At 38.8% G+C, this 22101-nt stretch overlaps 2 protein-coding genes, 1 long non-coding RNA gene and 1 pseudogene across 3 annotated transcripts; 1 reads left to right on the top strand and 3 right to left on the bottom strand.

Moving 5' to 3' along the window:
• Positions 1–5996: 5996 nt before the first annotated feature.
• Positions 5997–11008, top strand: LOC104429216 (annotated as a pseudogene).
• Positions 11009–13371: 2363 nt separating this feature from the next.
• Positions 13372–14664, bottom strand: LOC104448306. The gene is made up of 3 exons (XR_005552138.1): positions 14077–14664; positions 13879–14000; positions 13372–13709 (listed from the first exon to the last, which is right to left on the bottom strand). It is a non-coding gene; the product is annotated as an uncharacterized LOC104448306 (long non-coding RNA).
• Positions 14665–16318: 1654 nt separating this feature from the next.
• Positions 16319–17286, bottom strand: LOC120294809 (disease resistance protein SUMM2-like). Its single transcript, XM_039315428.1, has one exon. It carries the CDS (start codon positions 17229–17231, stop codon positions 16512–16514), a length of 720 nt encoding a protein of 239 aa, XP_039171362.1. The 5' UTR covers positions 17232–17286; the 3' UTR covers positions 16319–16511.
• A 327-nt stretch (positions 17287–17613) lies between these two features.
• On the bottom strand, positions 17614–19161 carry LOC120294306 (probable disease resistance protein At4g27220). The gene has a single exon (XM_039314319.1). The coding sequence runs from the start codon at positions 19099–19101 to the stop codon at positions 17614–17616; it is 1488 nt and encodes a 495-aa protein (XP_039170253.1). The 5' UTR covers positions 19102–19161.
• Positions 19162–22101: the final 2940 nt, after the last annotated feature.

The raw sequence follows: 22101 nt of genomic DNA, 5'->3' as shown, positions 1-22101 counted from the left end.
TCTCTCTCTCCATTGCATTATTTCACATTTAACATTGCGGCCCTGATTGTGAATTTTTATGAACTAACCCTACATGACCTGACCCTAAATTTTCCGCGGTGAAGTTAAATGGCAATTCTTGTGAAAGTTTTGGACGCAGCCCGCTCTCCGAATAGAAGTCCTCTCCGCTCCCTCCTTCTGGCTGACCGAAATGGTCGACTCGAAGCCACTTTCCAGTTTCCACACGGCATTCCCGCGGGTGTGAATGAAGGAAATTGGCAATGTGAAAACACACAAAGGAACAGAAACAAGGGAGGGGGGGTGTGGCGCGCAGAAATCGTGGAATTTTGGGTCAAAAAGGTAGTTCAGAAGTGGACACAACATAGAAAAAACTAGCACCTCCACATAATGAACCATATCTTCAGCAAAGATTTAGTGAAAAAGGTAAGGACATAAAAAGCAGGAAAAAACCCGGCTGAGGGGAGGCTTTAGTCTAGCACTCACATGGTCACGGCTCAATAATTGCGCATAGAGCGAGTGGGTGAGAAGAAAACAGAATGAGATACTACCTACAAACACATTACATATTTTAGTTAGTAGTTAAAAATTATTAGAATTTCTGTTTTCTACAATGTCGATAATATGATTATCCCATGGTCTAATGAGCATTTCGATTTTGTTTGATTTTATTTATTCTATTTAGTTAGATTATATTTTGATTTTTATATGGATGATATAACAATAAGTTAAATCACATAATAAAATTTTAGTGATAATATAAAATGTAATCTAAATGAATTAGTAAAAAAATTAGAGAAAAAGTCTCATTCAAATTCAAAAATGAAATGGAGAATTCTATTGTTGAATTTATATTAAGATGTCTACTATTTAATTCATATTAGAGCGGTTCGAGAAAAAAAACATGAACAAAAACAAATAGAAATAAAAAAAAAATCGAATAAGGGATAGGCCTCATAGATGCGTTGTTACTACCCAAGTCATTGCCGGTATGCCGTTGCCTCTTTATTGTTTGCATATCTAAATAACATTCCTATGATACATCAAGACATCACATTGCTTGAATTTCAAATTATCGTATCTGTCATGTCGCCTATAAAATAACTATTAAACTTAAATCTTTGAGATGATTCTATCGTATTATTGAATTCGATCACTCGGTTCACTTGTTGAGAGTGCGTCCATCCTCAAAGCAGTGATATTAAAATTTCTTTTCAAAAATTTTTATGATCAAGTATTAGAAATCAATGAGCCCTGAGTTTTTACTTTTCTGTTTCTTGCCATGTTGGTGCAGCTCGTGTTCAAACAAAAATAGTCAGTCCATTGATGACTGAGTTTAGCGAACTTGATAGGTCGATGATGGGGCCCGATAATGCTAGACTTTGGAATACTAAGCAGCAATTAATCTTTCATTAAGGGTTTGGGCGGGGAACCCAAAAAAGAAAGCAAGACAAGAAGAGAGAGTCAGGCGAAAGAAAGTGGGGAGAGCTAGAGGACAAAAGAGAGAAGCGCGTTATGGTGAGGATGTGGTTGGAAAAATGAGGAGGAAAAAACAAACAAAAAATGAAAATGAAGAGAGGCTCCGGAGCAGCCTTGGGTGTGCATGGAAACGTTTCTAAGAAACGTTTCCAGAACACTTCTGTACGGAAAGTGTTCCCGAACAAAAAAGGAAAGAAACGCGTTTGGTTGCGTTTTGTTTTTTTTGTTTTGTTTAAGGCGAAATAAGAGCAGAAAAAGAAAAAAAAAAAGTTGTTTCCTTTCTGAAACGTTTCTTCAAAAGCGTTTCTCTCTCTCTTCTTCTTCTCTTTTTCTTTTCTTCTTCTTTTTTTTTCCTTATTTTTCTTTCGCCCGATTCTGCGGCCTCGGCCATGGCGGCGGCCTGCCGTCGAGGCTCGGCCTCGCCCGGATCCGGCGAGGCCGAGCCTTGCCCAACCACGCGAGCTCGGCCTCGCCCCGGCCGCGAGCCTCGCCGTGGGTGGCGGCGAGGCCGCCCCGTCGGCCGCAGCCTTGGAGGCCGTGGCCGGAAAAAAAAAAAGAAAAAATAAAAAGAAAGGAAAAATAAAAATAAAAATAAAAATGTTTAAAAATTAAAAAGAAATAAAAAAAGAATAAAATTTCTGAAACGTGTTTTACATTTTTTATTAGGATAAACGTTAAAACGCGTTCTTTGTTCAAAATTGTTCCCATGTAATGTAAACACTTTTTTTGTTTTGTTTAAAAAAAAAGAAAGAAACGTTACCATTCGCGCCCTTTATGAGTTTTTTTTTTTTTTTTTTGAGCAAGCAGCCTTAGGAGTTTAAAAAATAAGGAGAAGAGGAAAAATACGCAACATCAATATATCGCGAGATGTGCTGTTTCTGTGTTTCCTTAAAGCCATGCTCGTTCCACGCCAAGCCGTCGTCGTTTCTGCACGTTGCTCTTATTACTTTTCCTACCTTTTGTTTCGTGTACATTAACGTCTCTTTGCTGGGACCACCCGCACTGCTCGATTTGAGCAGCACCTCCGACTTTGCAAAATTTCGAGGAATTTCTTTTTCTGTTACTTATTATATCATTCATGTCATATATTTCGAATATGCATTTGGATAGATGAATCACTTTATTTGTAGAAAAAATAATAATAAAAAGAAATCATGTTTATTTTGCATTTTTAATGGCCATACTGCATATGGCTATATTGTCACTTTTGCATTAGGCCATTAGATAGTATGACAAGCTAACATATGCTCTTAGGACGATGAGAACGCACAACATCATATAGAGTGAAAATCCTTTTTTGTCTTCTAAGGGCTTTATAGCATTACTTCCATGCAAATAATAACATCCATGGGTACTAAACCCATTCAACAATGAGAAAGCCAATCTGTAGATTGATATTTAAGAAAGACTTGATTAATTCAAAGACAATTTGGAAATTGTGAAATACCTTCTTAAGAAAATTATTTATTCTAGAGAATGAAATCGTGCTATACTCTGGCCCCTTTTCTCCAATAAGGGTCTATTGCTTTTTATTTATCACCCGCTACACATTATGTGTGTGGAACAATTGGTATTTAAAAAAATTAATTTAAATCATTTTTTTTGGGTAAAATATATGAATTATTAAATAATGAAAATAATTTATTGATAAAAATACACAATAAAATTTCGTGTATAAATATTTATGAAAAGAGATAGAAAGAAATTAAATCTTAATTGATGTTGATAGTTAATCGACTGGATAAATTTAATCCCCTTATTTCACCCGAAGCTAAAGCACTAGTAGAGAAATACACTAGATCTAAATAGAGGAAATTAATAAAGGGAAATTATACTATTGGAAACAAGAGGAAACTGATCAAGTTATCTAAGTAGGAGACATTCCAAGAATCTCAAAAGGAGTTTGACGGTGTTACTCATGAAGACATGTTCGCCTTTGAGCCAATTACAATTTCGGCCCCTAGAATTACACTATTTATATTGACATTTTATATGCCAAATAACATGAAAATATCAAATGTGGTTGGCTTAATAAGATCAATCATAATCTATCAAATTCTTCAGTTTAATAATATAACCATGCAGTAATTAAGTCATCAGCACATGAGAAAGTCTGACCCAAAAATTTGAACATGTATGTGAAGAAACAAATGGAATTGCCTAAGTCAAAATAGACTTTGGAAGGACAGAAGTCTTTCAAGGGCCTCAATCGTTGACCTGTTGCCGCTGACTCTTAGCCGATGCTTACTGTGGTCTAAACGCATGATATTGGTCATTTATCATCAGAGAAAGCGAGTTACGGAGTCAACATTGTCGAATACGAAATTGTCGAATTAAGCAATTCAACAAATTGTTTAAATTAATCATCCCAGGGGACGGCGACCATGGCCCTAGTGGTCCCCATGAGAACAACCTTCGCCACTCAGTTGTTGCCATATATTTGGCAGAAATCGATGCATATCTGGCAAATAAGCCCTACTAAGCCCACAATATTGCACTGCCAGGTCCTTGCATATCGCTAGAGGGCGGCGAGGTCATTATCCATTGGCCACTGCACACTACTTTTTCGATCTGAACCAAAGAGGTCACCATGCTGAAATTTATATATACTCCTTAGTGATTCGAAACTATTGCTCGAACGTTTGGCCAAAATAAATTAAAATTCCCCCTGTGCTCTAGCCCCTCCTCATTTCTTTCAAATTCCTGAAATCGTCTGACAATTTCTGAAAAAAATTCTCCATCCTAGAAAGATGTAGGTCCATTTCGCAACCTAAATCCGATTTGTAAACCCGTTCCTGAACCCTAAGTCGAGTCCGTTTCTATACGCGTCCCTGACCATCCTCCTCTCGCTCCATCCTTTCCCCAACCAGATCACCAACGTCCACCCCTATTCCATGAAAATGGCGAAAAAGACTCGCGTGCCTCTGCGCTTGGATCCAATCTCTGGGTCTCGATCACTCCGTGAGCGTCACGGCTCTCCACCGCTGTCTGGAATGGAAGCACCCTCTCAATTCCACTCGAATCTTGAGGCTAGGCCTCAAGAACGTCGCCGTCGTCGGCGTTTCCAACGTTGACTTTGGCGCCGAATTTTCCCATTTCGCTGGTCCAGGGGAGTCCGAAAGAGGGCGCTCTGGAGTGAAGGCGAAAAATGGACGTTCAGCTCCTTCAATGACAAAAGGTGATTCGAACCAAAAAAAGAAAAATGATAAAGGGACACAGGAGGAGATTCGTGCATGCATTGCATTAATGAAGTAGAGAAAAAAGTCCAAGACTTGCGTGCGCATTAATTAATAAAAGAACAACTGCATTTTGTGCGTGACTTTGAGCAATAGATTCTTCAGACTCGTGCTCGCCCGATGCTGGTGAGCTCGAGTCTTGCCAAATTGGCGAGGCTTGAGCCTCGCCTGACGTCGGCAAGGCCTCCGCCTCGCCAGATTTGGCGAGCTCAAGGCTCGGCCCCGTCGTCGGGCAAGCTTGAGCTCGCTCCTCGCCGGACACCGGCGAGCCTCAAGCTCGCCCCTCATCGGATCTGGTGAGGCTCGAGTCTCGCCAAACGTTGGCGAGGACTCCACCTTGCTAGATCTAGCAAGCCCAAGGCTCGCCTAGCCGGTCGCCGGCCATTGCCGTGCTAGCGACCGGAGGAAGAAGAAAGAAAAAATGAAGAAGAAAGAAAACAGAAAAAAGAGATAAGAAAGAGATTATGAGATTTTGGCTGAAAATAAATGAGTTCATTTTTAATGGATTGATAAATGGGTCAATTCTTTGACCCATTTAAGATTCATATATCTTAGTCTTACCCCATTAAAATTCATTATGGGTACTTTAGGAAATAGGCTTGACCCATTAACAACCCATTTATGTTTAAATGAGTCCATAAATGGGTCAATGACCCATTTTGACATCACTCAAACTCAAGACACAATATAACAACAAGGGAGATTGCATGATTACCGTGAAATCGTGCTAAACGTAAAATTTGTACTAACAACATGCATATAGCTTCATACAAAATGAAAATATACACCATTTATAGAATACTCTTGATGTTAACCAAGTCCTGAAAAGGTGGTGTAGCTAAAGTTGCTGCGGCAATATAAGAGGGTGGGGGTAGACAATATAAACCGATTTGACGCTATCAATGGCCGCAGTTTAACGGTAAGCTATAAGAGGGTGGGAAGGCAATATATCTTCCCATAGGGTTAGATCTTTTGTGGAGACTTCTAATCGCTCATTTCTACACTTAAACTTATATTTAAAGTGGAAATACCTCTCGCTTGTTTCTAAAAATCTTAATTTTTGTTCGCCACGAAATCAATACTAATTCAAGACATTAATGTCACGATGAATATAATTTAAGATTTTTGCCAACATTAATACATAATATAAGAATACAGAATATTTTCAGCCCCGATTATGCTTTAATGTTTCATTTAACTGGTTAAGCACCCTAAATTACCAAGCGTCCAAGGATATAATCAAAACGAGTGGCTCCTCTTGCCCCTACACCTTTTACAGTGTGAGACACTTAAAGAAGTGGACCGTTGATGGAGAGGTGACTCTCTCTCTCTCTCTCTCTCTCTCTCTCTCGCAATTTCAATGGCTTCTCGTCAGCCAATTTCTGCTGCTTCTCTTCCTCTTCACGTTCTCCTCTCTGCTCAACCCGCGCTCTCGAGCCGCGAAACCACCGTTCCACCATGGAGAACATACTCCCTCTATTGCCGAAGCAGCTGTCCTGGCCCATCCTCAACGCCCTTCGCCGTCCCCTGGACCTGTTGCCCGCCTTCGTCGGCGTCGTTTTTTCCTCCGACCGCTTGGTTGGAGTTCCACAACAACACCAGGAACAAGTTCGGCGGAGGCACGCCTCACATCAAGGTCCGTTCTTTAGTTTTATCGCGTCGCTTTTGCTTGGTCTCCGTTTGGTTTTGAGTGCCATTCTGGAAGATGAGGTTTTCTGGTTGACTATTACGTCGGGTTTGGGACGGTGGAATGGAATGAAATCGGGAAATGATGGGGAAAGGAATGGACTGGAGTGATGATTCCAAGTCTTGTTTTTTGTTTGGTGAATAGTGGGGAACGGAATGGAATGGAAATACTTGTGTTTGAGTACGATTCTGGAAGATTTTGGGATGTTTGAGCTTGTGGCGGCTTGGTAATGTGCAGAGACAGTCACTGTTCACGAGCTTTTAAGGTTCTCTGGTCGAATGTTAGTGCTTAATTCAATTCACTGCAGTTCGATTGTGTGATAATTCTAGGAGATGTGAGGTTGTAGGAGTTTGTTTGATGGGGTCTAATGGCCATCGTTTGGCAGCTTTTCCCAGTTTCCGATTAACTTAGTTTGAGCTTTCTGTTTTAGTTAATTTGAGGTCGATTTTTTCTAATGGATTCAAAGCTCTGAACTGGATAGAGTTTCGATCTACTTACGGTATTTTTCTTACCAACTGAAGTGTGCGGTCATACTTATCTATAGAGTTGTGAAAGAAAATCACTTATTTAAAGGACGTTAGAGAATATCCTTCGATGTTTGGGCCATGCACTTGATCCCAACTGTTCCTCTTTTCTCATTCTGCTTATTTATGTTGGAATCTGAGTGATGGAATTTTTCAGTTCTTACTTCAATATGTTTCTAGTGGATTTCGTCACTAGCTAAGTTTTTTTCTTTCCTTCTCCTTTCATCTGCTTGTTTGTACTTTGATTAAGCTCCACGAATTGGTACATGGTTGGTCACTTGAGTCTTTTGTGTCTAGGTTTTAAGTGGTTGAAGAAGGATTTAGTGATTTGGTTGCTCATACAAGTACAATTGTTTCGTTTGATGTAAAATCAAATTATCTTATGGAGGCTATTCCAGTTTGGGTTGGTACTACCTCGTGTTGATGCTTCATAGTCCTTGTTTTTGCATCTAGTTCTGCTGAATATGAGTTTGGATTGCTCATCCAGGTCAGCAAAGCCCATAGCTGGACATGTATGGATATTTATGTCTTTGCAACCCCATACTGCGTGACATGGGACTAGTATCTTTTATCCCGTGAGCACACATTTGAGTTCAAAGAGTGGGAAGGAAAAGCTGAGTTTGAATATGTAAGCTGCAATTATCTTTTTTCTCTTCTGCTCTTGCTTGTACATATTGGCGAGTTGTCAAACTTTGATTTTCCATTATTTTAATTGCAGGTGAAAAGTAGAGGAGTGTCAATCTTTCTGATGCAAGCTGGGATGCTAGGGACCCTTCAAGCACTGTGGGATGTGTTTTGTTGTTTTCAAATACCGGGTGAGGGGAGAAATCTAACATTGGTTTTCTCAAGAAGCATATGGGAGCTTCATTTGAGCAACGTCCCCAGCCCTGGGTTACAAACATCAGCATTGATGATATCCACTCTGGAGACTTCATTGCAATTTCAAAAATTCGTGGAAGGTGGGGTGGTTTTGGGACTCTAGAGAAATGGGTCAGTGGCGCATACGCTGGTCACACAGCTGTGTGCTTAAGGGATGCTGAAGGAAAGCTTTGGGTTGGTGAATCCGGACATGATAATGAACAGGTAATTCGGAAACAGATATAGGTGTGGTCATGCATGTAAGTGTATTTCTTTTTCAGTTTGAAGGCCTAATTTTTATATAGACTAGTGGAGAAAAAGCCTTTTGAGGAAAAGGATTACCTTGCGATTGTTTTAAGCATTTTTTCTATTCCTCGTTCTTTTTTTCCATACATTGACGGATTGCTTTTGATGTTCGACATTTCATCCAATCCTTTTGCCTGCTGCTGTCTCTGCAATTGTAATTGTGAAGTAAAGTTTTAAACCAATTGCATAGACACAGTATTAACATGGCTGTAAGTATGCCAGTCTTCCACAATAACTGTCCACATTGTTCCTATATGGGGATATCCAACAGACAAACGTTCAAATGTTTCAAACACCCCCAGAATTGTTTGAGCCATTATTTCTCCATCTCTTTAATTCCCTGTGCTTATCGACCAAAAAAAAAAAATTCCCTATGCTTATCTGTCATTCATTATTAAAGACACTCATACAATACTGCTTTAATGTCCTCTGATTATCAAAGTGTGGTCTTATACATATTGAAAAGGACAAGTAGGGTTTCTGCTGTGTTTCTCTAACATTTCATGAACCCTTAGGTTTTGGGGCATTGTATTTCTGTGTGATTACTTTATAAATGTGACTTTTGTCGAATCATGGACTTCTTCTCTCACAAATATGGTTCCCATTGAGATCGTTCCATTTTGCATATTAAGCGTGCTTTAGTCACGCCCTATGTCCTTAAATCTCCTTGCTCATCTTATGTTCTCTAATAAGATAGGTCTTTCCTTTTTGTGCTCCCATAGAAACTTTTGATTGTAAGAGAGGATGAGTAAGTAAACGATGACATGCTGCTTCAGGTTCATGTTGAACTGCAGTTGATCCTATTTAGGCTCCTACTAGAAGCTCTATTGTAGCATCATCATATTTGTAACATAGGGAATGCAGTGTCTGAACTTTTTCTGCTGAACTTTAGGACCATCCTTACACATGAGATGATAACTTACTGATGATGATTATGGTTAGAATTTGATGAAATGACGTCCTTTACTTGAGGCAGACCTTGATTAATAAATTTAAGGTCACATTTGGGTTTTTGCTACATGCTTTGTTCCTTTGTGTTGCTAAAGGGGTCAGGTGCTACAGAAATCTAACATAGTAATAGAGATTATGCAAGTTTTTGTTTTGTTCTTATCATTGCAGGAGAAGATGTCATTGCTGTGTTACCATGGGAAAATGGTGGGAGTTCGAGCTTAACAAAGATTACTCAAATCCCCACATTGCGTTGCTTCCACTACATCCTGATATGTGAGCCAAATTTAATGAGCTGCTGCATGGGAGTTTGCACAGATTATGAATGGGAAACCATATGGTTATCACAACATGCGCAAATTATCCGCCGCCATTAGATGCTCATGTGGTACAGAGATTGTACACGTGCATATATGTTTATATATATTTTGTGGGTGCATTCAGTTGCCTTAGACGATTTTCTAGCACTAAGGCCTTGTGTTACTTCCAAGGTATATCTGTAGATGCCTTGAGATTCTTAGATGCTGGATACGAAATAGTTTCTGCTTCTCAACATGACTGCTAAACAGCAATTTACTCTTACTTTGATAGACCTTGAAATATTATTAAGCCGTGTGTTAGATCCTAACAACACGTTCTAGTTGAAATTAGACAATCATGCCATGATTTCGAATGAATTCAACTGAACAAAACAAAAGGCTAAAAAATGAACAGTGATTTTGCCAAATAGCAGGTTCGCATGTGACTCTATTGAGTGCTAACGTTATGGAAAAGAACCTGGCTTAGTTTGACAATTATTCATTTTTTATGGCCTCCTATATGATACTAAGACAGCAAAATAGTAGACTTTGTTCATTTTTTCTTAAGAGTTGCTATCAGCCTGACTGACGATGCATGTAGTATGCTCACCATGTGGGGTGCTTTATTCGCGTGATGGGAGTGCAGTTCACTCATTTTATAGAAAGCATTGTATTATTGTAGGTTGCTTCTGTTATGACTATGGAACCAAGTGCAACCAGCCTATGCTGCGAACATATGGAATGAAGCACTCAACAAGTGACTAGGAACAAAGGTACCGTCCCATTCAATTTGCAATTGTCTGTGTGACATTATGCATCTTGTTTTGCACACTGAGGTGCAACTGAAATCTAATGTCTCTTGAATGACATTCTGTTAACAAATGTTATATGGTTGTAATTACACTTACTTTACTTTATGGCTACCTTACGATTGTGTTGCATACAGGGCTTGGATCTTCTTAATCTAATACACGAAACTGAAATGAGGGGGTCATCTTTTGCTAAACTGCTGACACTCCAGAGCAAGACCATTGGGTATACAGTGACAGGAAGTCCGCCTCTTGTGTAGCTTTTGTTCTTGAAATGTACAAAGCAGCAGGACTCTTTGATCCAATTTCTAGCTCCATTCATGTTACAGAGTTCACTGTAAGTGCAATCTGATTGACCCTAGTTGGGTTATCTTTTTTACCCTAATTGCTTGAATTTACTATCTAGAGATGGATGTCACTTTCTTCAAAGATTGAGAAAACTATAATCTAGTTTGCCTTTCCAAGCGTGACATTTTGTCATGAGGCATCCCATCTGGCATTTTGTGAATAGCATTGTCTTTTATGCAGATAAAAGATGCTTACTCACTAAGGTTCTTCGAGAATCGTTCAAGCCGCTTGCCTAAGTGGTGCGATGATGGGGACAACGTCGAGCTTCTGTTCTGTCAAATACGAGGTTGGTATCGAATGGAGCTGCCAGGATACAATACAGTGGACCTGTACCCTCATATGAATGAAATGTGTCCATCTCTGGCCCCAAAATATTCCAAGCCATCCAGCTGCTAGAAAACATTTCCTATGATGTGAGTAGAATTGGTAGGTGATTCCATCAAATTGTAACTTATGGCTGCATATTTTTGTAGAATGTGTAGTAAACAAAGACCCATGGGTTGCACAGATTCAGAAATTTACTTCCAATTTCATTTATTGATATGAACCCATATTACATCTATAACTTTTTTGCATAATGTTATATTGACACTTTATATAAATTAATTTGTTATATTATTGTTTAGGCTTACATTATGTTCTAATTTTTATGAATGTCCTTGCTACATAAGTATTTAAAGTAAAATTATCTAAATTTGATGTTTAATTTCTATCTTACGACAGATAGAAATGCTCTTTTGTTTAAGTTTCTCTTATCTTCCTTCTTCTCCGAATGTATATTCTATGCATTTTTGTGTAAATGATGTGATATGGTATTGGAAATTTTTATTACACATAAATAAGACTTGGTTTTAATTTGCATTACCTGGTAAATGGCCCTAATATGAGTTATTTTTCTATCTTTTTTATTTAATTTATTCATAAAAAAAGTCCATTTGTTTGAGGTGAAATCATGTATGTTGATTCGCACATTTATGGCATAATGTAATTGGAAAAAAAAATAGATTTGGCATTATGCAGTTTGAATGATGTTATTCGGTAATTGCTAAAAGAATAACTAATAAGTGAAAAAAAAAAATCATACAAATTTTTTTCAATATTAGATTTATATTGTTATTGTCTCTTATTCCAAGTTATAGCCAAATCGACAAATTATCTAAACCAATATTAGCATATTATTGAGGGTAGATTAATTGATAAAATAAGTAACATATTTATTATGGAGTATAAGAACACCTTAAGTGCCAAAGGTAATATTTTAACTTAATCCCTAGAGGATGAAGTTTGCGATGTTAGCCGCTCTTGCCATGGGAATAACCATCCCACCAATTCAAGACTTGGTGACAACCGCAATGAATCTCTTATGATTGGTTTTGTGACTTGGCTAATTAGTACTATTAATCATATGCTTCTAATTGAATTTGCAACATCTTAGTGAAAGTTGAAAATCGGGTTAATACCCTAAAAAACCCCAAACTGGTACACTTGTGACAATTATACCAAAAACTATTTTTTTGACCATAAAAACCCCAAATTGGTAAACTTGTGATAAATTTACCCCGATGACTATAAAAACCTAAACCGGGTACATTTATGACAAATTTACCCCAAACTAATTTATTCGACTGTAAAAACCTAAATTGGTAATTTTTGTTAAATATACCCTATGCTAAATTGGATTAATACCACAAAAATCATAAAAATTGTAAACCTGATAAACGGAGCATAAAATCCTAAATTGGTATACCGGTTAAGCTGTCATGTGTCATTTAACTTAATAATTTTAGAATAAAATTTCACGAAAACCAGGCATAGGGTAAATTTGTCACAAGTATACTAGTTTTGGTAAATTTGTCAAATGTATACCGGTTTGGGGTTTTGGTGGTCAAAAAAATAGTTTAAAATTTGTCATAAATTACGATTGGGGTTTTTTAGGGTATTAACCCTTGAAAATCAGTATATTTGGACAAGGAAAAACTACAAGAATGTACACTAACAGAGTTTCAAAAATGCACAAAATCACTTCATATTTTCTCTCAAATTTTGGATTGTTAATTCGCTAGATCCTATTTGCATGAACTTATATAGGTACTTGTTATGTGGCATCCACATAAAAATATTTAGGAGCAAGCATAATATGCTAAATTTGTGTTTTCCCAATCACGGGACTCGTTTCATATGTAGTTTGGATCTTTAGATCAAAAGAAAAAGAAATGTCGCAAGAATGATTTAAAGACTATAATAACTCAATAGTTTTAAGTTAAATTACTGTTACGAACTCAAAGGTTTCAATCGCATCTTCATAAAAACTAATGAAGAAAAACACGATAATTTGACCCATAATAAAATCCATTTGTAATCTCACATTCTTGTGATTGTACTGCCCTTTCTAATAAGAGTGCAATTATGTGAACCAATCTGTTACACAACCCGACTATGAATTTCAGGCGAATTTAAATGGGAATTCTTATGAGAATTTTGGACGTGCCCGCTCTTCGAAGTGAAGTCCTTTCCGTTCCCTCCTCCTGGTTGGCCGAAAGGAGGCCACTTTCAGTTTCAACACGACTTTCCTTCGTGTGTGAATGAAGGAAATTAGCAGTGTGAAAACACAAAAGGAACCGAGAGCTGTAAATGGTCGAATTCTGGGTCAAAAGTAGGTAAAAAAAGGACACGGCAGCAGAGAAAAATCCGGCACATATTCATAGTTTCTTTTCCTCGATTTTTATGACCGAGTCTTGTAAACGAATGAGTTCTTGCCTGAGTTTTTGTTTATCCTTTTCTTGCTACGTTGGTGCAGTTCCTGTTAGACAAGAATTGTTTCTGTTAGAATGCACTCTACAGTAAAAGGTTTAGATTAAGCAACACTGTGAAATTGCCTAGATCGGTATGCTGCCAGTCAAACCATGCAAGAGGAACATGTGTCTCATTTTGTCTATATACAAGTACTTCATCACATCTATGGACCGTGTGATTCTTTTGGTTTAGTAAATATGGAACTTCACAGGACAACATCCCTTTTGTGATAACATACGGCACTTGAAATAAGTCAGTCATCTGCAACTTCAAATTTGCAGGAAAGCATGCTCAAGTAGCATAGCAGCAGAAGGCTTCTCCGCAGGCTGTCTTCGAAAGTAGCACTATAGGAAATCCTTTCCCTCGGCAGATAACATCTCAGGTATTGCTGGAGAACTTTGCATCACCGTAAATATAGCTTCAGCCTACATTAATGATTCAACCTTAAATAGAAACTCATGACACAGATCACACACCAAATGGTAATGCACACAGCCTGAATTTCCAACAGAAAACGGCGATGCAGATTTGGTTGGAAGCGTATTACCTAGAAGGACAAACAGAGAAAATGAAAAAGCAGTGCAGCGTACTTACCCACTCATACTCCGAGGAGGTTTCCCAGTAATCGTTTTGATAATAGTACATCCCAAACTCCACATGTCGACAGTACGATCGAGATCCATGCTGTAATTATTCGCCATCGAGGATTGTATGAGCTGCAGGATATATTATTCCATCATTCCGCCACGACAAAAAAAGAATGCAGCATTAACGTTCACAAAAGCAGAGTACCTCTGGAGCCATCCAGTTTAGACTTCTCTTCAAAGAGCGATAAGCTACTTGTCCGATTAGCTAAGAAATGGTATGGCATTAGTAAAGCCGAAGAGTACTTGGTATGTTCATGGAACACTGGATAAAATAGCAACATCTTTATAGACATAGATACATCAGATTGATAATTGAATCAATCACTTTCGACTTATGTTAGCTCATTACTGAGAAAAAGGACCATGAAGCAATCAACAACATGACCTCAGCAGCAAATGCTCGAGAACTCAGAAAGAGAGCAACAACACCTTCGCTACTGTCCATAATTCCATTCTATGGACCAATACATTTTATTTACCCCATGTTAGGAAGGAGGCCCTTCCTTACTCTGACTAAATTCTATCCTTCTTTTGGAATGCAGAGGAGCAGCAAAAACAACACCACAACCTTTCGCCAAATGGATTGCGTTCTATTCACTACCACTCTTAGGAACTTTTTAGAAATCAGTAGAAAGGGAAAGAACTCTCATTAAGTTTTGGCATCTATTTATAGCAAGAAATCTTTTCCTGTTTATGCAACATAGTAACTTTACCCAAGACAATGGGGAAAAAAGTGAAGAAAATTACTCAATAACATCCATCCATATAATAGATTTTTGCACATATGAAATGCCACAAACCAATAAGGAGAAGTACGCAGTCACCCTGGGTCCCTGACTTCACATTCGAATTCACCACAGATCAGTAAGGAATTTCTACATGCACTGAGTAGTCTTGCAGTGAAGAGGGAAAAACTCACATGTTTAGCAATCCCAAAGCAAGTTTGACTATCCCAGATGCATCCACAAATAAATTAGCTCCCTTTAAATCCCCGCGCAAGCCAAAGAGTCTTAACAGGTCTGTAGGCACAAAAAAGAAGGTACAATCGTCCTAATCCAATATGCAAGTCATCTCATGATGCTTGATCAATGGTTTAGAATTACCCATGTATGGAGTTGTTAACATGCAGGGAAGCCAATCCAGCCACAATATAGCGGGTAAAAGTGTGGACAACTGATTCTGTTAGGGTCCCAAGACGCTCCTGGATATACTTGTCTATTGAACCGTGATGTGCATATTCTAGATATATGTAAAGCCAATCCTCAACCTGAGTATGTATGAATATGTTGAAATTTTGGTGAGTCAAATAATGAATGCCCATTGAGCTGGGACGTGTAGATGCCGGGGAAAGGTGACTCACAATTTCCCTGACATAATACTGCAGAATGTTTGGATGTCTATGCTGGCTAAGTACCTGAATTTTCTGTAGTAGTAAAGCAATCAATTACTTGGAAATGATGAAAGAAAGTTTCCTCCCAGCATATTTAAATCAAATGAGAGGATAGATTGGATCCCAGAGCATAACAAAAACATTACCTACTTTAACTGCCTGATGCACTCAGCTAAATTTGGATCACTAGGCAACAGCTCAAACTCCTTCCATGCACATAAAGATCTGGTTTCTCTGTTACTTAATATGTCAAAGTTTAGTTGACTGGATATCTGAAAAAAGGGAATATGTCGAAGTTTCGTAGAGCTAAGTTAATGGTTGCTTGCAATGTAAACGCTTTTGAAAGTGCCACGTCCCATAAGCTGGCCTTTTTGCCATTGACTTGCTAGTGGTTACTGCTTTGATTTTTTGGCAACTTGAGCTGAAGCTGTAGGGTTCTCCATCTATCCACAACTTCGAGGCATTTAAAGAGGGGTGATAGCTGTGCAATTCTTTCTTCTTCGTCTTTTTACATTTCTAATTCAAAGTATGACAAAGGGTGAAAAGAAAACTTCCCGGCCTACGTTTCCAGATATGATACAACTACTAAGCAGATCAAGTATTCTATACCCGATAGTTTAACGTCGAAACAAGTTTAATTGGGGTCATGTTGCTCTGATCCAAAAGAGCAAAGTGGCGTATTTCACAATATTTTCGATCGACAAGTTAAAGCAATATCATATTTGAAATCATTTTAAACAAAAACAGATTAAAGGTAGTGCTGCACAAAATTCTCTCTTTTCTTAGAAGGCTAATATCCCAAGAAAATCAATCCATAATAATAAATTGTCCTTTCAGTTATAAGACAAGATTTTTGCTATTCCCTTGGCTTCCCAAAAGATCCATTGCTTTTTGACTAACCTGAAATATCGACTCATTTCCAGTAGTCAATAAAAATGCGATCGCATTCAAAATAGACAAAGCAGGGCCACATGAAAAAGTCAATTCATATGGCAACCTGAGTCAAGTTTGCAGGAAAGCATGGTCGAGCAGCAGGGCTTTCTTCAAGAGTGGAGTCGCAGGAGATGCTTTCATTTGGTGTTCAGTACTACAGAAGGCCACTATTAGAGCTGCATGACTATATAGACAGAAAAGCTATATCTTTGAAAGGACTTTTGAGAAGTGAAGCAATCGTATATCAATTAAACTCATTAACCTATAAAATTTGAAGGATGCACTTTTCTGAGATAAGGTTGAAGAATAGCCTGAGCATCGGGATGATCCCACATCAGCATCTTCCACTTTTCCTCATCTTCCACCACGATATACGGAAGCTCCTCAATTTCACACAATCGCAGTTGCAAAGGAATCCTCTTCAGTTCTGGGCATCCGTACACGTCCAATCTTTTCATGAAATCGCAGCTTATTGGGGCTTCGTATATGCTCTTCAGCTGGTGTAGATTGCATAGCTCCAAACACTCTAGCTTTGGGAGAGAAATTGAAGAAGGCTGGAAGGATGAAGGAGTGTTGTTTACAGAAGTCGTTATGCTTCCTTCTTGGCCTTGTCCCGCTCCGCTTATCAACTCCACCATTCCTTTGCAGCCATTGACCTTGATACTTTGAAGATTTCGAAGATGGAGCAGCCACTCATACGTAAGCAGCTTTCTCATGTTATCGCAATAGCTTACCTCAAGAGATTCGAGAGAAATCTGTTCATCCGGCGAGTATGGGGGAGGACCTCTGATTATCTCCTCCATCTTCTTACATCCGGATACTCTGATTATTCTCAGACTAGGGAAGTGGGGCATCCACTCGGATTCCACCGCTCTCTTCATCTTGTTACAGTATGTAATGCTAATCTGTTCCAGACTAGGGAAAAATGGGAGCGGATGTGGTGGTGGGGATGTAACTGCTGCTATTATCCCCACCATTTCCTCACATCCCCATATTGTAATAGACAGTAGATGCGGAAGGATGGATTTAAAGCCATGCCCAAACAGATACCTCAGTTTTGGACAATTATATATTTTCAAAACCCTAAGGCTCGGGAAGAGGAGAGGCGCAGGGGCTGAGGCAAGGATGTCGATTACTTCTTCATCTTGTCCTTCATAGAGCACCCTAAGTTTTTTGAGTCATCTATTTCTAGCTCCTCAAGGTATTCAAACGGACCCATGCTAGACAAATTTGTTATACCGTTAGATATTTTAATTGTCAATTTCTGCACGTCTCGGGGAATCCAAAAAAAAATACCGGTGCATTCCCCTCCCACACTCACAATAGCATGATCCCACCCCAAAATGTCGACTTTCCTCTCTAGATTCTCAAATGGAGTAGTATAACTTTATTCTTCATACATACTTTATTTTTGATTCTTACTTCCTCAAAATAATCTGTTTGATTCGTGCGGAGATAATAATAGCAACGAGGGTTACTCTGTTCAATAACCCTCGTACACTTGTTGAAATCATTCATATCTTCAAAAAAGCATTCGAGGGTCTCCAGTGCCCTCAAATTTGTCATGTCTTGTCCATCTAGAAATTTAACTTTAAGATGCTGCAAGTTTACCAAACCCCCCAGTACTCTTTCAGGTAATTTAACGATTGATGAAAGATGTAGGTCAAGGTATCTCAAGTTCACCAACATTTCCAAACCCTCGGGCACTTTGTCAAGATTACAACAGCCACCAACGTTCAACTTTCTTAAAGATGTGAGCTTCCCTAAATAAGGAATATGGCACAATTTCGAACACCTTTCAAGCAATAGTGCCCTCAAGTTCACCAAATCTGAGATGGAATTTGGAAGTTCTGTTATTTCACATTCACTCAAGTTTAGAACCTTTAGCCCACATAACTGTTTGAAGAAAGAATCAGGGATGACCACATCCTTTAACCAGCTTCCATTCAGTAGTAAAGTTGATAGTTTAGGACAATTTGGTGACATGTTCAATGAAATTTCATTTATTTTGTTTCCTATCAAAGAAACTTTCTCCAAAGCATCCGTCCAATATTCCTCAGATGGAATACTTCCCAACCACTTTCCTGCTTTTACAATGGAAGTTGCACTCATAATGTGCAATGCCATGTCTCTAATCAAATCGTGCATCTTCATCTTGCTCCCATGATCTTCCAATAGGCAAACATTTCGTAGTTTGTTCAATATGGTGAGGCCTCTATCATATTGTTCCCTCCTTGTATTCAATCCACCAACCAATCCTTGGTCAATAAAGAATTCTACCAACTCGAACTTATCAATCAATTGATCTTCTGGATAAAGTGCACAAGATAAGAAGCATTGTTGCACATTAGGATTATCAAGGCAATCATAACTGAATTTTAGATTCATTAAGACCTTCTTCTCCATATCTGTTTGTCCCATACTCGATTCTTTCAATTTCACCAAGGAATCCCTCCATTCAAACACATCAGTCACTCCTCGCATGCTTCTTGCCATCGTGATGACTCCAATTGGCAATCCTGCACATTCTTCAACAATGGACTTCACAATTGCTTTAGTTTCCGAATTAAGTGGAACTTTGGATCCAAGCTCCTCCAAAAATAGACTCTCGGCTTCTATTTGAGATAGAGGTTCGATTTTTATTTTCTCTTGACAATGCATCTGGCAGCATACATCAAAGGATCGAGTGGTTAAGACTAACTTAAATCCATGTGCTCTAACATGGATTCCCACCTCTTCAAGATCAAGATGGTCCCACACATCATCAAGAATCAATACACAATTCTTCTTTCTTTCTAAATGCTCCGACAACATTGCTGCTCGTTTCTTCTCATCCTCATCCTTCATAACACCAAATTTAATGCCTTCCAAATATCACTCTGCAAATTCTTAATGCTGAAATCTTGAGACACAAAGTGATAAAAACCACACCATCGAAGGTTGCATCTTGAGAAGTCTATTATGTATGTGCATCATAATAGTTGTCTTCCCAACACCACCCATTCCATAAATACCCAATTTGCATACATGACTCTTGTTCAGACGATCCCAAATCAACTCAATGTTCCTATGAATCCCTTCACCTATTAGCTTTCGTTCAAAAAATTTGACTCCTTTGGCATCTCTATCCTCTATGAGTAGTGTTTGTGGAAGCGTTTTTTCTATGAGTTCTTCCACTTCTCTCGTCAATGTCTCCACCTTTTCCTTTGGTGGCAAAATTTCCGCATTGGCTTGGCCAATTATTTGGAAATTATTTCTTACTCTTTCTGTCTCTTTCAGCCATCCCTCAACCAATATCCTCGGCTTCTTCCAAACTGAGGAAGCAGCAGACTCTATCTCCATCCGCTCCTTTATGACAGCTTCTTTGTTGTTGAGTTCTTCCACTTTTCTTTTCAGGTTTCTTATCTCTTCATCGTTGGCATAGTTGCTCCGCACGTCCATGATTAGAGAACCCCTGTCCATATCTAATTTATAAAAAAAAAGTTAGATTTCAATAAAATAATCTGGGGATATTTAAGGATCTACACAATGCAGTTTAGTCCAGACATACCTTGTGATGATGATAGGCTCATTGTATTTGTTGCCACCTCTGGAACTTGCAAATCAACGTTTGTTGCCTCAATAACGTGAGAGTCGATTGTATGCTGTGATGCAATTGAGGGATCTGAGTGCATTGGAATTTGCAATTGAGAGTGCTGAGTACCATCCTGCAAGCAATTTGAATTACCTACAGCAGGTAATTGATCATACTGGGATGCTGATTCCCCTGCTGGAGTCTGCTGGTCATTCATTTGTATTTGAGATCGAAAGTTACATTGTGATTTATCTGGCAGATCATGAAGTGCTGCTAAAGCCATCGTTGGACATGATATTCTTTCACCTGTGTGTTGCTAATCAAAATTAGGATATGGCTGATTGGAACACAAAAGAAAGCCTGTTGTAGTTAGCTTACTGGATCTAGTGGGTTCAATGCACAAGTGCAACACATATGATGCACTGTTATTAAGGAATAAGTGATTAACTCTTTCACATTTGAAAAGTCCCGTTTATTGTAGAAATTTATTAAGAGTCACCAGTTTCAGAATAGTATCTTTGCTTTGAAGAATATAATGATGTTTTGTTGTCCACGCCTAGATGAATGTATAGAAACTTCACATGGACATACCATGGCTACTTTGCACCAACAACGGCATTGCTGAACTCTGAGGAAACTGACGCTCTGGTAGTGATCGTTGGTCAGAGTTTAGCCCAATGAAATCCTGTTGGTTAAAGTTTGAAACGTCGGTCGCCCCTTGTGGAGCTTCATTTGGAGCTTGTAATGATGATAGGATCCATGAATCCATATCTATTAGAGCTGTTGATGATGGTGCAGTTGGATTCTGCAGCACATTCCTTGTCTCGGATTGATGCGGAGCACTCTGATGTTGAGGGGGCACTGAAGCTGGTTGCAATAAAATATTCAAGTGTAAGATCAATCAACAATTGGACTTTCAAATCAAGCCATGGGTACAGGTAAAACAACATCTAGAACTTGATCACACAAAATATCTACAACGAAAATCAACGTCCGCAAAAGTTAAATATTTTGAAGAAAGAAATGGTGCGATAATAAGTGAGATTGGACATATGGAATATGCAATGACGCTCGGTATGCTCTTGATAGGATAACCCATGTTCCTATCTTGTTTAAAAAGAAATCATATGTTATATTTTGATAAAATAATATGAGGATATTCAATGATCTAACAGGACCATAGTAACAATGAAGATGAATCCAGACACACCTGGTGATGACGATGGGCCTGTTGTATTTGTTGCCGCCTCTGGAACTTGCAAATCAAGCATCATTGCCTCAATAATGTGAGTCTCCCTTGTGTGCTGTGGTGCAATTGAGGGATCTATGTCCATTGAAGTTTGCAATTGAGAGTGCTGATTGCAATCCTGCAAGCAATCTAAATTATCTACAGCAGGTAATTGATCATCCGGGAATGATGACGCCCCTGCTGGAGTCTGCTGGACATTCACTTGCATTTGAGATTGAATGTAACATTGTGGTTGATATAGCAAATTATGAGAATTCGGCACTTCTTCCGTTGAAGCCATCGTGGAACTTTCACCTGTGTGTTCTTCATCAAAATTAGGATATGATTGATTGGAACACAAGAAAATGCGTACTGTTCTTAGTTTATTGCATCCAATGGGTCCAATGGACACATGCATCACATTCAATGCACTGTTATTAAGGAATAGGTGATTGACTTTCTTCACATTTGGAACGTCCCATAGGAAGATCGTTTTTGTCGAAATGTTTAAAAGTCTCCACTCTGGTTAAAAAATCCGATGTAAACAAAATATAATAGATGTTTTTTCTCCATGCCTAGATGCATCGATAGAAACCTCACATGAACATACCGTGGATATTTTGTGGCACTGACGGCATTGCCACAAGCAAAAAACGCTCTAGGTCAGAGATGCAGATTTCCGGGTCGGGCGCCCACTCTGTCGTTGACAAAAAGACTTCCGCATCTCCGAAGCTTTGAAACAAAGGAACAGCTGGAAGCAGCATGTCATCTGACTCTGGTTCCGTGGAAAATTGACGGTTGGCTGCTCTGCTCTCTACTCCAGCCACCTCAGCTTGAGTCGGCATGTATAGTGGCTGTGGTTCCATGGAGGATTGACCATGGGCTTCTCTGCTCTCTTCTTCAGCCACCTCATCGAGTAACGACCGCATTAACGTTCTTACGTGGTCCGGCACTTGTGTGCAAATGGAAATCCCTTCATTTGGGACTTCAAGCAAGTGAGCTTTCACTCCTGTAAGGTCTCCAGAGAATTCTTCCGTGCAGTGAT

The sequence above is a fragment of the Eucalyptus grandis genome, chromosome 6 (genome assembly GCF_016545825.1).
Source record: "Eucalyptus grandis isolate ANBG69807.140 chromosome 6, ASM1654582v1, whole genome shotgun sequence".
In the NCBI taxonomy this organism is placed as follows: Eukaryota; Viridiplantae; Streptophyta; class Magnoliopsida; order Myrtales; family Myrtaceae; genus Eucalyptus; species Eucalyptus grandis.
This window is presented reverse-complemented; position numbering and strand designations above follow the sequence as displayed.

Bases quoted from the DNA above. Each gene is read 5' to 3' on its own strand.
- LOC120294809 (XM_039315428.1), bottom strand. From the start codon at position 17,231: ATGGTGGGGATAATAGCAGCAGTTACATCCCCACCACCACATCCGCTC.
- LOC120294306 (XM_039314319.1), bottom strand. From the start codon at position 19,101: ATGAAGGATGAGGATGAGAAGAAACGAGCAGCAATGTTGTCGGAGCAT.